Source organism: Corvus moneduloides, chromosome 8 (assembly GCF_009650955.1).
Source record: "Corvus moneduloides isolate bCorMon1 chromosome 8, bCorMon1.pri, whole genome shotgun sequence".
Taxonomy (NCBI): Eukaryota; Metazoa; Chordata; class Aves; order Passeriformes; family Corvidae; genus Corvus; species Corvus moneduloides.
In genome coordinates this window covers 16,979,160-16,995,353 of record NC_045483.1, presented here as the reverse complement: position 1 = coordinate 16,995,353, position 16,194 = coordinate 16,979,160, and the positions used below count along the sequence as shown (strand labels likewise).

Here is a 16,194-nt window from a genome sequence, read left to right as displayed (position 1 = left end):
TTTCTAAAAGAAAATGCATAACTGTGTCAGGGACATACTACCCACTTCTGCCTTTTCACACACGTGCACCCCCTCCCAGATTTGCAAGCTCCTTTATTTAACACCGATCTATTTATTTTTGTGGAAGAAGTGAGAAGAGAGTCAAAATGCTTTCCCTACATTTTTCTCTTTTTTTGTTTTTTAATAAAAAGTTATATTCATCAAAATACAGAATAAAGTATGATTTGCAATACATACTAGTAACATTTTAGGAACATTGCCTAGAGAAAGACTTCTCAGGCTTTTTAAGAAATATCTAATTTACTGAAAAAATCTTCATGAAATTCATCCTCGTATACACACAAGCTGCTTCACAAGTGCAGCTTGTTAATACAGCCTCATACCCTGTGGTATCATTCACAGTAGTTGTTAAGTCATTTTATCAATCAAGAAGTAGAAGGAAAATCAAAACCTCTTCAAGGATGGCAGTTTGTTGCTATATTCAATAAGGGGATTCATATCAGAAAACACTATTTCTATTAAAATTCACATTTCAACTTATTCCACATTGAGAACATCTTTATTATCCCAAAATACTGCAGGCTCACAGAAACAAATGCAGTGAAATTGCATCATGTCAACTGTTATAGCTGAGTATATCTAATTACACGTAGACTGATGTCTGTCTTACATGACTATTTTTTCATCTTTATGTGTATGATGCAGTAGTTCATGTTATTAAGTTATTACAACATGCCTGGCCTCTTTTTGAGAGGGCAGAGAAGATATTTAACCTTCTAATACTACCTGGGAGACTAAGATAGAAAAAAAAGGTTTCTAGAAAAATAATTAAAGAGGAATCACATTCTTGTTTATTTCTGTCTGGCTGTGATGCAATGTTCATTAGCAACTGAACATGCAGGAAAATAGTTTAGGTTGGAAAAGGCTAGGGAAGAGGTTTTATCTCATATGGCCTTTTGTATGTTAGAGGAGAACTGGGTAAGTCTGAAATGGAAAATGAATCTGAGTAAATGATGTGGCATGACTGGAGGGAGTTGGTACTGTCAGTGAGCTTGAGGAGCAGCAGAGACCTTGAGCATGAATGCACAGTCCAAATGATCCGAGGAAGGATGAGGCTTGACTTGGAATATTGCTTAATAGTGTTATAGAGGACTTATTCTCCCCTTTAAAGATGTGGTTTCTTGAAGCACCAGCTCAGATGAAATCCCTCCTCTTTTCAACAGAGGCAGTTTCTGAGCAAAGAGCAAAAATTAAAAAGAATATGTATTGCAGATAGGAACCAAAAAATCCTCATTTTCCTTTCATGTTCACCCCATCTCAACCCTCTTGTCCCTCACACCCGGGGTTATCGACAGAGAACGTGTGAAGGCTCAATTTCAGAGCTATGAAAAACTGTCTTTTCTTTTTTAAAGAAGAAAACCCTCATCCGACTACCACAAAGCGGAAATGGCTAAGGTGATTTTCTCCAACTTCACTACATGAGTCACGCTTGGATTGACATTAAACATCAGCTTAAAAGGAATTATTTTGAAAGTTATAATAGTGTTTCAAAATGAAAGCCTCCCACAACTTTAACTAGAAAATCATGACTGATGTCTTCAGTACAATTAAATTAAACATTTCAGAAATATCCATAGTATAAGTGATGAATGAAATGAAAAATTACAGCCCACTGAACTGATAATACCACTATATTAAACACTGAACTGATAATACCACTATATTAAAACAAAGTATCCTCAGGGAATAGCTATTTCAATGTGCTGATGTTTATGTCCCCTCTCTTCCTTCCTTGAATACAAACAGTTTAAACACAGTATCTCCAGACAAAGCACTTAAGGAACAACCCTCTCTAGAATACTTCTTCCCTCCTCCCCCTTCTTTCTTTTCCTCTCTCTGAAGAGACAGGAAAAATGCTGGAAAGACCAGGTCCAAATTCTCCTTTTTGCTTCTTCATGACAGTAATTCTGCAAGAGCCCTAAGGAACACCTGTACAGTCATTATGGGTGAATCTCAATACAGACCTAACCTACTTAGACATTTTTGACTCCGTCCATAGTTGTATTGGCCTGAAGGCAGATCTGAATTTTTTAAAAATCACACAAAAGTCTTCCTATGTTCCACTGGATCAGGTATGTGAAAATTGCAAATGTTGACCTCAAGCTTTACTTGTTTGCCCTCGCTTGGCTAGACAAAATACAAAATATATCAATAAACGGTGTTAGATACACAGGAAAATCCAAATCCAAAGCAGGTTTAATTAAGAATATTCTTTCAAAAATTTTGGGATATGCAAAGCATCTTGTATAGTGTTTATCTAGTTGTTTTTTAAAGATGCACACTGGAGTTGCTTTTCCTACAGCAGTAAAATAATTTCTCTCTTCCTAATATGAATAATTCTTAACACAGGAAAAAATCACAACTCGTTTTGGAAGCAGAGGCTGTGGGCTGGACAGAGCACAGCATGAGGGGAAGCTATCAAGGAAGGAAGGCAGGAGGTTAGATCAAAATGTGAGTCTACAATTCAAGAACCTTTTAGAAAACTGCTGTTCACAGTCCTTTCCAGCAGAAACTTTTGGTTCAGTGACTTATCATTAAATAATAAGGTGATTCCTTCCCTGTAACTTATATAAACAGCAAATTTTTTGTCATTTCTTGATATTTTAGTAGTATATTTTCTGCTCAGTATGTGGTACAGAATGAGGTTATCGTGTCTCATCATCTTTCATGCCAATGAATGTAAGGTTTACTGTAGCTACCACATTTCTCAACCATATGTGATTTATTTCCTTAGCACTCATTTTAACTAACATATTCACTTACAGCATACTTAGACACCCAGTCTCAAGTTCTCCCTTCACATGTAATTCTTCTGCCTGCTGTCATTTCCCTCACAAAATGTGTCATTCAGTGAAATTTTGAAATTTAATATCAATAAATAAATTGGTCAGGTTGAGTTCTCTTATACTAACTGGAAATAGAAAATTTCCAGGAATTTAATAGTTCTTCCCTTTGCAGTCACTCAGAATCCCTAAATACAGAGCCCCAGGTGACCTTTAACTGAAGGAGAAGGTTGAAGGAGAGAAAGATCTAGTGAGAAGTAACTGCAGCTAAATCCAAATTGCAGTGGGTAATACTGTATATTCAGCCTTTCCCAAACTCAATATTTAGTAGTTCATTTGTCATAATACTTATTCATTTTTGCCAGCAGCCCTGGGAATGAAGAAAGTAACAGCCAAATGGACACCATTTCTTTCTAGCTAACAAATCCCACACTCTCATGAACTTTGAACCTCCTGGGTCTTGCCCAGACCTGCCAGGCTGTGGTTCCACATAGGGGGCTTTTTTCAGCTTGCTGCATCAGAAACATTTAATCCAAATCCAGAAATCCATACTCCCCATTTCAGATGTCACCAGGTCTACCTTTGTAAAGGTAGCTGCAAGCAGGCTTAGAGATCACTAGACAGGAAACCTGGAAAAAGATTATTCAGGACAGTGTGTCCTCTTTGTCTAGTTGAAAATAGGCCTGCCCACAGCAAATTTCCACTACAGTGTATTCTTTTTTTCAGCAACATCCTTCACATTTTCCTTCTTTTAAAAATCATGCAAAATCTGCAACATTAAATATTTTTAAAATACAGAACACATTTCAACACAAACTGTTACCACCAACTTCACAGGCATGAAAACATAGTACATCCAATCTACAAAATGAACCTCTTGCTTTTTTTCTTGTCAAGAAAGGAGTTTCTGGCTCTCTTCCCCTGAGTTTTCTGTACAGAATGACAAAATTTGAGGACAGATTCAGCTACTGATTATTCACAAATAACCATTTGTCCAGCTCGGTGTGGTCACAATACCTTCATAACATCTTTTCATGCTCCTCAGAATCTAGAATTATATATTCATGCTAAAACAGAAACACAGCCAATGATAGATCATCTCCTCCAAAGCCTTTAAAGATAGCAGGATGTGAAGATTATCAAGGATCCCAGAACTCTCTTTTATGTTCATTTTACAGTTGCTACACCACACATGAAAGCAGTGGAACAAGTGGGATCAGCAGAAAGAAGCCCTTCTTCCCACCTCTCAGTGAGCATGTCTTTCCTTTGCTTATTTTCCTCAGCAACAAGATGGCAACTCTAATGTTCTTCTGAGGTATGGTGGCATCAACTCTGTGTGGACAAAGAGTGAACTACCTAAGGTTCATTGCTGTGACTACAGCTTCCAATGATAACAGCTTTCATTGCCAGGCTGAAAACTTCAAACATTCACTTGAATTTAGGAGCAGAACATTGGCATCAGTGTGGGATGAATCACCACAGCTGGCCTGTGGACATCTCAGGTAGCTCACTGCAATCTGCAGGTGTTTGAGAAATTTGACAGGATCCTCCCTTTTTTTCAACAGCTCAGGAGCAGTGCAGAAGTTTTGTGTTAAATTACAGGCTTTGGAAATGTTAAGCTGCTTCTTGTGTTGTTCAATTCATAGACGAATGGTCCACTATGCTATTTTATTTTCAGTTATGTTTTTTAAAAACCAATAATGTGTTCTGTTAATGGCCATACTCATTTTGCAAAAAAATATCTTTTTTTAGTATGGGACAATACATGCTTGAGACACTACAATGAGTACTGTTGCTAAAACTGCTTGTGACGAGAAGTGGGTCTTCAAATGCAGATACTTAGGGTAAAAAGGAAACTGCAGTACATAACAATTCAGAAGTTAAGTCTTTTGAGCCAAAGCTGTACCACTTTAAGCATCAAAACATCTTATTAGACTATCAAAGAAAAGCTTTGCATCTTGTCACCAGCTGTTTTGGGTCATGGGTATAAATATTTCCAAGTAGTTTGTGGCCAGACAACACACCCTTTGTTCAGGGATTAAATATTTCAACTATTTTCTAAATGTCAACTTGTACAGCAAATAAACAAAATTTAACAACCCACATGGAGAACTGCTCAGAGAAAATTATTCTGGCAAATGTTACTGCATATATGAAATATTTCATGACAATCACAACATGTTTTCATGGTTTATATTCATGATGACAGTTACGTTGTAAATTCTTCAATAAATTTAGATAATAGCACACTCTTCAGCTATCTGTACTTATGTCTTCCATTTCTACCTTCCAGTATTTATACCTACTGACAATTTCTGAATCCCTGTTATCAGAGTAAATCTTCTGGGGCACTATTCTTTCCTTTGGTTAAAAAGTTCCTGTACTTTCTCATATGGGAACAGTCTTCTAGTGAACAGACGCAACTGCCCCAGGCTTGGGATTTTTGCAGTTACGCTTTTTGTCCCTCTCTGCAGATCTGCAAAACATATGTTGAAATACATTGTCCCCAGTCTTCAACATATTTCATGAAAAGCAAACAGTTTATAAATAAGGTACTTTAAAAAAGCTCTTTATGGGTGGCTCAATTTCACTTGCAGCAGCAATAGGCCATATTTCTGATTACAGATACTTGTATGGGTGACAAGAAATTATGATTTGAATGCCACCAAGGGCATCAGCATTATTCAGTGGCAGTGAAGGTGGCACATCTCCATGCCAGATTATTGGGAAGAGACCTTGTCACGTGTTTGCCTTGATCTCCAATTACTGTCTCTTTTCAAAAGACTGGAGAGTTTCCAGCCAAAAAATAAAAAGCAAAAAGTTTGTACGTAAGTCTGCCACAAAAACAGTGCTCTTGCAGGCAAGCCTTTACTGCCACTTCTGATTTTACCCAACTTGGTGAATGTCTGAGATACAACAAGCTCTGTCCACTCTCCCTTGATCCCTCACCAGTTTTTCCACCACTGCTAATGCGTGGCAAGGTGCTGCTTGCCCCTCAACCTGCTATACCATGCAGAACAAATAATTTCTAGAGTGAGAAAAATGTTATCTTTCATACAGCTCTGCCTCAACTTCCTACAATCTCCTTAAGAGACATAAGAACTGTACATAGAAATGGATTTTTATTGGATTACCAACTCTCCTTGTGGTTATACTTTAAACTTCTACAAGCTGAAAAACTTGGTTTTAGGTGTTTAACTGTACCAAAACCCCACCCATTTCCTTGATACATCTCAGGAAAAAACTCTGCTGCCAATTTTCTCTTCAAGACACAATGTACCTCTAAGAATAGACTTCACTCCGGTTTTCCTTAATTTAAAAAAGTTATTTTTGTAATATCCCTCTTGGCTTTGTGTTTTGGCTTGTTTTTTAAACACTTATGACCATTTAGCAGTGAAATAGCTATCAATGATGAAGTAAATCCCCTTCAGTGGTGTCTTGTGCTAGCTCCAATTTGACAGCAAAGGCCACGATAGACAGAAAGAATATATTCAGTACTGATCTGATTTCCATGCACATCTCTGTTCTGCACTACTAGAGAATTCATTCTTGTCTGTACATTACCCCAAAGCCGTGTTTATTGTTAGAAGTGAATCACTACCAGATTTGCATACATGCTAATGTGTACAGAACCTCCCATATGTATCAGATAATCTAGATTTCTATACAAAGCCTTGAATAAACAACAGGGTACAAAAAGAAAACCAATGACACTCATTCTCTAATTTTGCTATGTTAGCTCAAACAGAATAAAAACAAATTTTCACTATGACATTTACTCCTGGGATCTTTTGAAAATGAAAATTTGCAGTAAGAGTTTGTTCAAAAAATTTCAGCTGTTTTTTTGCCTCTTTTCAGTATATATAGGAAGAGTTATACTATTCAATCCTTTAGAAATAGTTGCCTCTCCACTACAACAAGAAAAACTGAAACTTGTAAGTTTTCCAGCTGGAAGAAATTATCCTCATCTTATAGACTGTAGTGACCATTAGAACAAAACTGCAGTGAGCACAGGTTTATGATACTTGTGCTTTGGACATGCAAAATCACACTTGTGATTTTGCTCCCCAGTCTTTCTTCTATGACAGCCGCACCTCAGCAGACTCAACTATTTCTGAAGCTCTTTATTTTCATACAAGGCCTACAATGGCCAGCTTTCTTCAGACTTTCTAGTCCACAGAGGAAGGACCAGATCTGTGTGTTATATATTGAGAGAAAAAAAAAAAGAGGTGTTTGCAGCTGACAGACAGTACCATATGTACATATCAACTGCAGATGAAGAAAGTTTCAAAAGTTGCCACAAACACTTCCAATGAAATATTTCAAACTCAACAACAATATCAAAAATAATACTGTGTTTCTTTAAAAGGAATAAGATATTTTATATAATTTTCAGGGAGTTCTAAAAATAATTTTCAGAGAAAATTATTCAGGGAAAGTGAAAACATTCCCTGACTAATTTCTGTTTTTCTAGACTCTTGTGTGAGCATGCTACTACTGATACAGTAATCTTGTTTCAGTGTACAAAACTGAAAAAGCTTTGATGTTTCATTCTATGATACTCATCCAGTTCAAGAAAAACACTAGGAAAATATATTTTGATATCAGTGTAATCAGGTTACGCTACACATCATACCAGTATGATATGCATTTGCATTTTTGTGATTTATATTAGGACATATTTTTGAAAGTTCCCTTCATGAACTAAGAGGAGTGTTTCTAGAACTGCATTTTTGCTGTGAATCTTCAAGCAAATCTACCCTTACTTACAGAAACTATTTTTGTGACCTTGACAGGAAAGAAATCACTTTTTAAATGTCTCCGGAGTGCCCTGCTTGGCAAAAATGTGAATTAGTGTTCCCTTACCTCTGACTTATCAGGCTCCTTTGAAATGTCTGGATGAACCCCCAAGAATTAGAGACCCCAAAATCACTTCTGAAAACTCATCCAGTGTAAAACCCTGGTAGGAGCAAACAGAAGATAGTTTCAAATGTGGGGGGAAAATGCAACATCCAGTTTCAAGAAAAGGCATTCAGGTAAATGTGGTTTAATCTCAAATCTCCTGCTACTCACTGAACTATAATTCCCAATTCATGCACCTTGAAAAATTACCAATTGCAGTCACCCTTGCACTGCCACCTCTGGGTTATCTTGCATCTCCCCGCTTTGTGACTCCCTTTCAGTAACACTGCTTAAATGCATCCAGTACAGAACAGCAATAGAATAATCAATCTACAGATTTCTTTTCTATAACATCTTCTAGCTTCCCAAATTTTGTCAGCCTCTACAGTGCAGACACAAGATACACCCACCCAACTTCAGATCTTATGCCTTTTTCCTCTGCAAAAGAACAAAACTTCCACTCATTTTGATGTTAAAACTCCAGGTTTTTTTCCTGTGTTACGTTTTCACAAAATAGTCCATCGGTTTTGTAAAATAACTTTTATCTGTTAATTCCCACCTACTCATTGTGTATCTGGCATGAAGCACAATGTCTCTGCAAAGACATAATACAACAATACTTGTGGCTAAGACCTGGTTACTCTGTAAGTAACTGCATCTCTTTCAGGCTGCCTACATGACACAGGAAGATACCCAAGGATGTCACAGAAAGGTACCTAAAGAAATGGGATCATGTTAATGCAACAAAACACCCCAGATTAATTTATTCTTTTGGAGTGGGTTCTCAGTGACAGATACACATTGCACTGCCTTATACTACTTAAAGCATCCAACTTCCAATTGAACTTCTTCATCTCTGAATTTTGGACCAAAAATTTATATTGTATCTTATTTCAAATAAATAATGAAATGGAGATTGTATAAGTGTTCAGCAATAAATTCTCTGCAAAAAAGAAACTGCATCAGCTTAAGGAACATTCTCTAAATAGACTACATTAGAAAAACTACATGGAAAGGATTAAGATCAAATCTGTTCTTTTTCACTTTAGTTTAGTTTATTAATGCTGTCTGTGTCTTTCATAAGCTAGACAAGTTATTTACAGGATCAGAAAGAGTACTGTTGTTTATCAGACTAAACAGTGAAAAAAATGGCTCTTGTGAGGGTGGCTGCTGTTAGCAATTAGCTGCCATATTGATCTCAAAACTTTCTTCTCCAATATAGACCTTAACTGCAATAACTCCATCACACACTTTTCCTATAGTTCCTTTTAGGTTTTTCTCTCCTCTCTCAGTTATTTCTGTGTAAATATATGTATCGAACAAAATCGCACAAGTGGAACTACTGGTGGCAGCCTATGTTTATTCTAGATCCAAAATATATCACATAGAGGATTTTTTCACAGCTATTTCTGCATATTTATTCTACATGGATTTTGTGAATGATCTGAGCAGGGATGGCAGAACAGACTGCAGCCTTTTCCACCCATGGCACTGAGGCAGAAAAAGTCTTCATACCAAATAGGAAGCCACACAGGACTATCAGGTACCATTAGGTTTAACAGTTTTCTAACAGTTTTCAGGTCATATTATCAGCTTGGGATGTAGGTAGAATTTAGACACCTGGATTCTATTGAAAGTGCTTAAATCTTTATTTAAATTGAGTTCCAAGTTCTTCCTTTGAGGAAATTTGAGGTCTGTGAAATTCCCAGACATGGAACAAAGACTTGAGGAGCGAGTCAACTTTTGGGACTGACACGTTCTAAGGAGAAGCATAAGTACTCATACTTGGAGCCTTGCAAAACAGGAGAGAGAGCTGATTCTTGTGTATAAAAATCTCAGAATCAACAAAAAGGCCCACTTATTTGCACAGAAATTCTAAATCCTCATCAATTTAATGGAAGCCTGGAATAGTCGTGAATTGTTGGCCAAGATACAGACTGGAAAAGTTCCCAAAAAAGTGTTTCATTACTTGTGTGGGTGTGGGGAAAGTGTTGTAATTCTTCAACTGTATCTGAGTAGTTATGTTTCTTTATCACTTTCTAAGCCAAAGAACTATTTTTAAATTGAATTAAAAATTGCTACTTATGCAGTTATCCTGTGGATACTCTCCAAAACAGCATTTCTGTAGCTATCTTGGGTCAGAACAGCATGATGACTCAGCATGAAAACACCACCAGTTCAAATACAATTAATTCCCTTTATTTGTTCATTCCCCACTAAGATATGGTTCGTATCCATCCATCATAATTCACTCATAACTTTTTCTCACTCTTAAATGTAAAGAACGTAAAGGAATTTAAATGTGATATAATCTATTTATTTCAGAACCAGAAAAGTGGAGCCTTAAGAGCAAGAGAAAAAAAAAATCCAAACACACTAATAGGAAATACTTAAAGAGTATTCACTGAGACCTGATTATCCTGCAAAAGTCTCTGTAGGTCCTACCTTTCTACGGAGCTACTTCTCGTATCACAGATGGGGAGAACAGCAAAGGTAATTATTGACTGAGTATCAAGCTTCCTTGCCTGTTTAATCCTTGTGAAATTTGAAAAGGCAAAAATACTCGTCAGTCCATCATATCTGCTTTAGTTCTGACAGACCTGCCTGTATGCACATAGCCTTCTTCCAAAGTGCAGGCTTAAATAAGACAGAGATGCCTAAAAAATATGTTCATCTCAGGTCACCCTGATAAAATCTGTGAAGGTTTTTACGTTGTGAAACAAAAGGGAAGATATGATCTGAAGAAAAGCATAATAGTCCAAATCCTGGTAACTTCAAGGACATTATCTCATGATCTCTGCAAACTTAGATCTTTGTGAATGATCAAACAACCTGTCCAAGCTGGCTTCTTCCTTGTGCACCCTGTGCAATGTTAGATATCCCCATAATAGCACACTAACATCTACTTTGCACCCTCATTGTTTACACAACTCAGAATAGAAGCAAATTCAAAAGTACAAGAAGTGCTTGGTGTGTCTAACTAGGAAAAAAATACAAGGTTTTCCAACAGACAAAGCCAGCCCATTTGTATACCCCATGATAACATGCTTTTTTCAGAGCTTTCCAACTGATAGACTCTGCTAAAAAACATATCCACCACTAAGGTCTGTGCAGCAAAATCTCTCTGAGCAATGGGCTTGCCAGCTGCTGGCATTTCAGGGCTCTCAGTGGCATAAGCTGAGTAGCACATATTTGTGCAAGAGAAACAAATCAAAAAGCCTTTTCAATTTACTCACTTTATCCTGCTTGGCAGCTCCTCAAAGCCTCTGTTTTACTAACTTAATTGTTTGTTTAATAAAAGGTATTATTATTTCTCCTTACAAGCTCTCCCTAACAGCTTGTAACAAACTTGGTATTTTAAGATTAATTCAATAGTAATATTCTTTCAGCTATTTACCTGATTCTCATATCTGCTTCAGGAAGAACCTAGAGATTTAAAAAATTTTAAAATAGTCTATTTATTTGCTCTCTCTGCACTGTCTGCAATAGCCTCATCTTTTACTTCAGGAGAGATGTTACTGGATCACAACAAAGGTTTCATAAAGTGCCCTAAAGAGCCAGGTGACAGTGCAATTCCTAATTGTATTTCAAAAATGTTTCTTTGTCCTGTCTTAACCCTTCCTCCTAAACAAATGTCTTTCATGTGAGCCCAGGATCTACAAGATTTAAGTACATCTAAATGTCTCTGAGGATAGTGGCCAACTTGAAGGATGGTGAGTTTCATTCACTTTCCCTGCTTCTGGAATTATTATTGAAATTTCCTGGTTCTGTATTTGTATTAGTTGCCCTGAGATAGTAAGGCTGGTAAGGGAGGTATCATTGGTAATCTCCTCCTACATAACAGAAAACATGGAATTGTTTTCACCAAAGCCTTGCAAAAATGGACCCTGTGAAAATGGTCTGACCCTCTAGTGCACTATATACACTGTGATTTGCAGCTCCTGTACCACAAACAAAACTTAAACTGCAGGTATGTGTTTTCAGAGATAAATTTTCTTCACTGATCATTCAAGGATTTCCTAACTACATACATGTAAGAACAACTGCTGCTAAGACAGCATCATTACCATCAAAGCTATACTGGCAACTTTTCATCATTCACATTTGATTTTCATGATGCCTCCCTGGTTTGCATATTTTGTACACATGCACTACTCAAAGATTTGTTAATATCCCAGACTAATCTTTAACCTGGCTTAGCAGTGTTACAATAGTATATGATTAATTATTTTTAAATAGGATTACAAATCATGGAGGTTTTTACATTCTTTATTGCCGAGTAGTAGAGACATTTTGTTAATGAATTGGTGACTTGTCTCCTTTTATTTATGATACCTACGTACTTAACTATATAATGGATTTGGGTGACAGAGGTTAAGGCATCATAAGTCACAGAATTTTAATTTCAAGTAGGTAGTAGACAACAGTATAATGAATTATGAAGAGATGGCATTCAATAAACATCCAGCTAGTTTAAATCAGCACTAGCTGGTGAAAATCAGTCATTTACAAGGGGTTATATTCTTTCTCATACAGAGATATATCCCTTGTTAGAATTTTAGGGGGAGAAAGGAGTGGAGGAAAAACTGAAAAAGACAAGAGATGCAGTCATTAGTATGACCAGTTCAGTCAAAGCCCCTGTTCAGCACACAGCAGTGACCTCAAATGTTAAACTAAGAAATGGAAAAGAGTAAAACCCCAGTGCTACAGTGTGAATCCTCGCACATCCTTAAGAAAGTTTAATTATGTTAACCTGTTTTCAAGAGGTAAGTAGAAATGGAGGTGGAGAGCTCAGAGATGGACATAAGAAAAATCAAAGAATAGAAATACTTTGTGGGGAGAGAGTGGAAAAATGAAATCACCTATCTTACAAATAGTATAGAAAAGCAGAGAATAACATTGGGAAGGTAGATAAGTCTATTTATATTCTCTTGCAATACAGGAATTAAGTTAAAAGTTTAACTTACATAAATTAAGTTAAAATTAAGCAAATTTCAATGTAACAGCAATTAAAAACAAACAAACAAAAAACCCAAAACAAAACAAAAAACCACCACCATAAACCCTTTGATACTGTCGAAGTCTGTATGTGGATTTCATTGCTACAAGATGCTTTGCAGCATTCAGGTAACTGCTGACCAATACAGAAGTCACAAAATAAAGAGCACTGGAGCAGAGGATGCTTGTACAGAAATTAAAGTTCTGAAATGAATACAAACTGTGATGCTCCTTGGAATGAAACAACCTCCATTTACTGTAGGAAACTCTTTTGAAAGACTGTTGCTTTCCAGAAACCTAATGCAGAGCCTTTTTGAAGACTTTCTGAAGTAAACAGTCAAGGCTGCTGTTGGATATCGAACTTGGTAAACTACTTCTACAATCTAGCTATGAAGTTCTTCAATTTCAGCCAATTGTGTGGAGTTGTAATGGAAAGTTACTCTCTAGCTGTTAAAATTCTTGGAATAGAATTTAGGCTGTGAAAAAGGGAAGCTACAGGCTGCAACTTACTTTAGAATAGGAGCTGCATGGAAAAAAAGGAATCTGTTAGCCTTCTGTTAGTTCTCTGTTCTGCAGAGAACTCTGATACAGGCAAATGTGGGCACTTAGGTATGGTTTTGACATCAGAACTGAATACCTAAGATAATCTTCTGCAGTGTGTACACACCTCCTTGTTGCCCCAGTGATCGTTGTATCTCGTGTAAAAAGCTAAATGTCAGTGAACATAACTGGGTTTTTAAGACAGCAGGTAAAAATTTTTAAAAAGCAAATATTTGAAAGTAATTTTTTCCTTCAAACAAAGCATTATTTGTCAAAAATGAAACTGAGCTATTCTGGGATTGTCCTAGAATAAAGATAAAACCTTAGTAAACTATAATTTCTCCTCCTTCTCTGGTCTGGTAAAAGTCCACTGAACCCAGTGAGGTTACATTGTCACCAGCTTTGAAAGAATCAGCCCAAATCTACCTGTGGTATAAAGCAGTTTAAAGACATATGTTCCAAATTTTAAAGCAGCTGGAAATGCCCTATTACTTGTATAGAGTCATGGTAAACGTTGACAGTTTAGGTCCAGTTTTGTTTTGACACCTTAGCCCTCGAGTGACAGCAAAGAAGTTACCCAGAGGGACAACCGGGCACCTGGGCTGACATACGGGCGGCAGCTCACCCTGCTCCGGCGGGCTCCTTCGAACAGAGAGGCTGCGGGCTGGCACTCGCCTCGCTCCCTGCTCTGAGCACGGCTCATTTCCAAGGGACCCGGAGGAGGAGGCAGGAGACCGCTGGTGGGACCGCTCACGGCGGGTCCCCGCGCCGGGGCCGGCGGCCGTCCTGGGTGCCCGGGGCTGCGGGCAGCGGCGCGGGGCCGGTCCCCCGGAGCGGCGGGAGGCCAGGGCAAGCCTCGGGGCGCCGGGCTCTCTCACCTGTCGATACTTATCACGCAGAGGGTCATGATGGAGGCTGTGCAGCACATGACATCCATGGCGATGAAGACGTTGCAGAAGAGGCGCCCGAAGATCCACTCGCCGCCGATAAGGTCAGTGACGCTGACGAAGGGCATGACGGCCAGGGCCACGGAGAGATCGGCCAGAGCCAGCGAGACGATGAGATAGTTGGAGGGCTGCCGCAGCTTCTTCACGAAGCAAACGGAGATCACCACCAGGCAGTTGCCGGCGATGGTCAGCAGCGTGATGAGGCAGAGCACGGCCCCGATGAGAACTTTCTCCGCGTTGCCGTAGCTGAGGATCTGCTCCCCGCACTGGGAGTCGTTGGCGGGGAGGGGGCTCGCCGTGGGCAGCGCCGACGGCGGGGGCGACGGGCCGAGCTTCGCCAGGCTGCGCGGGGGCCAGGAGCCGGCGATCATCCTGCCGCCGCTCAGCGCCCCCGGGTCCTCCAGCACCAGGGGCCGGAGGTTACCGTAGAGGTGGCTGCCGTTGAGGGCGAGCACCATGGTGGCGTGAGCAGCCCATGAAGCCCCGCCGCCCGTTCTCCGGCTGTCCCCGGCGCCGGGATGCTCGGGCCCCTCCTCGGGCGCCCGGCGCCGCCCTCCCCCTCGCAGCCGGCCGAGCGGCCCGCGGGGCTCAGCCTTCAACTTCCCCCGGGGCAGCCGGGCTCGCCCACGGCGCATCCCGGGTGGCCGCGGGTTGGGCACGGCGCTATCGCCCCCAGTCCGCGGGCAGAGGGGCGGGCGGGGGCGGCGGCCGCTCCCCTCCCACCTGCGCCCATCGCCCGCTCCCGCCTGCGGCTGCTTTCCGAAGGCGACAGGAGACGGCATGGGAACCGCTCCGCCTCCCTCTCCCTTCTGCCCTCTGAGCTGCAGGTGGAGTGCACCCCTTCCCCGCAGTCTGGGGCGCCGGTTCCTCCTCCGGCTTCTCCTTTGCGGCCGCCCCAAGCGAAGGGCGCTCTGGGAGCCCCATGCGTATATGTATATACGTATACACCTATATATGTATACGCGCATACTGGCCGCACCCGGGAAGTCGCGGGCAGGTGGCCGCGGCGGGCGCAGAGGCTCCCGCAGGCTGAGCTGCCCCGGCCGGAGCTGGGTACGAGCCTCTCGGTTTGCCGGCTCCGGCACAGCCCTGTGGCCGCATCGGCTGCTTCGGAAGCCCTGCGGCACGTCCGTGCCGAGGGATTCGGGCCAGCAGCACCCTGGCGGCTGCTGCCTGGAGAGTTGATAGTGGCCACCTTTTAAGATCTATATCTCCAACAACACGGTCAGCACTGAAGCACTTCTCTGTGTATCCAAGCTTGCAGATTCTCCTTCATATTAAGTTGATGTGAATACCATCACCTGTATTTTCTCTTTTATTAATCTTTTTATACCCTTGTCAGTGTTCCATGTGTAATTCCTCCAGGAAAGCTAAAAGCAACAAACTCCCATTGCTTGAATTACCTGCTTTTCTTGAAGATTCCCTGGACTCTTAGATACAAGCCAGTTTCTGAGACTCACTAGGTTTCTCAATTCTTTAAGTCCTGTTCTTGCCTCTAAGTGGGGTGAAAACTGTTTGAATTGTGAGTTACCCATGGAATGCCAGCAGGTCACACACCTTGGTATAGTAACATGCCAGACAGTAAGGACTGGAATAAGAAACACCTGCTCCTGAGTGTCCCTCATATTTTCAACATGAGACAGAAGCCAGATGAACTAGAGGAGAGGAAATGAAATCCGTTGGTCCCAGATGTATCAATAACCATGGACCACGACGTAGGAATGAGGGGAGACCTTACAAAAACACAGCAAGTTTTATTTAAGTATGCACCAGACAGGGAAGAACCATTTGTGTGGCTCAGTAGTAAGAAAGGCTGCAGAATGAACACATATTACACAGACTTAAAAATCTGCTTTGAAGACAGACCTAATAAGTATCCAGCTATTGGGAAAAAAAAACCCAAAACCCTTAACTGACAGTCACATGGACTACTGAAACACAAATCCATGGCAACTGAGGCTTCC

At 40.2% G+C, this 16,194-nt stretch overlaps 1 protein-coding gene across 3 annotated transcripts in view; it reads right to left on the bottom strand.

Annotated features, from left to right (window-relative positions):
• HTR7 (5-hydroxytryptamine receptor 7) overlaps nucleotides 1-15,276 on the bottom strand; it is a 30,225-nt gene extending 14,949 nt beyond the window's left edge. For 2 of the 3 annotated variants that reach the window (XR_004241497.1, XR_004241498.1), the window contains exon 1: nucleotides 14,162-15,274. Coding sequence is in view for 1 of the 3 variants with exons in the window: in XM_032115938.1 (XP_031971829.1) it covers nucleotides 14,162-15,198 (1,037 nt within the window). In the remaining 2 variants the exon portion in view is untranslated. Of the gene's footprint in view, nucleotides 1-14,161 lie in introns of all 3 variants that reach the window. The other variant, XM_032115938.1, reaches the window with a different exon arrangement.
• Between the last annotated feature and the right edge of the window lie 918 nt (nucleotides 15,277-16,194).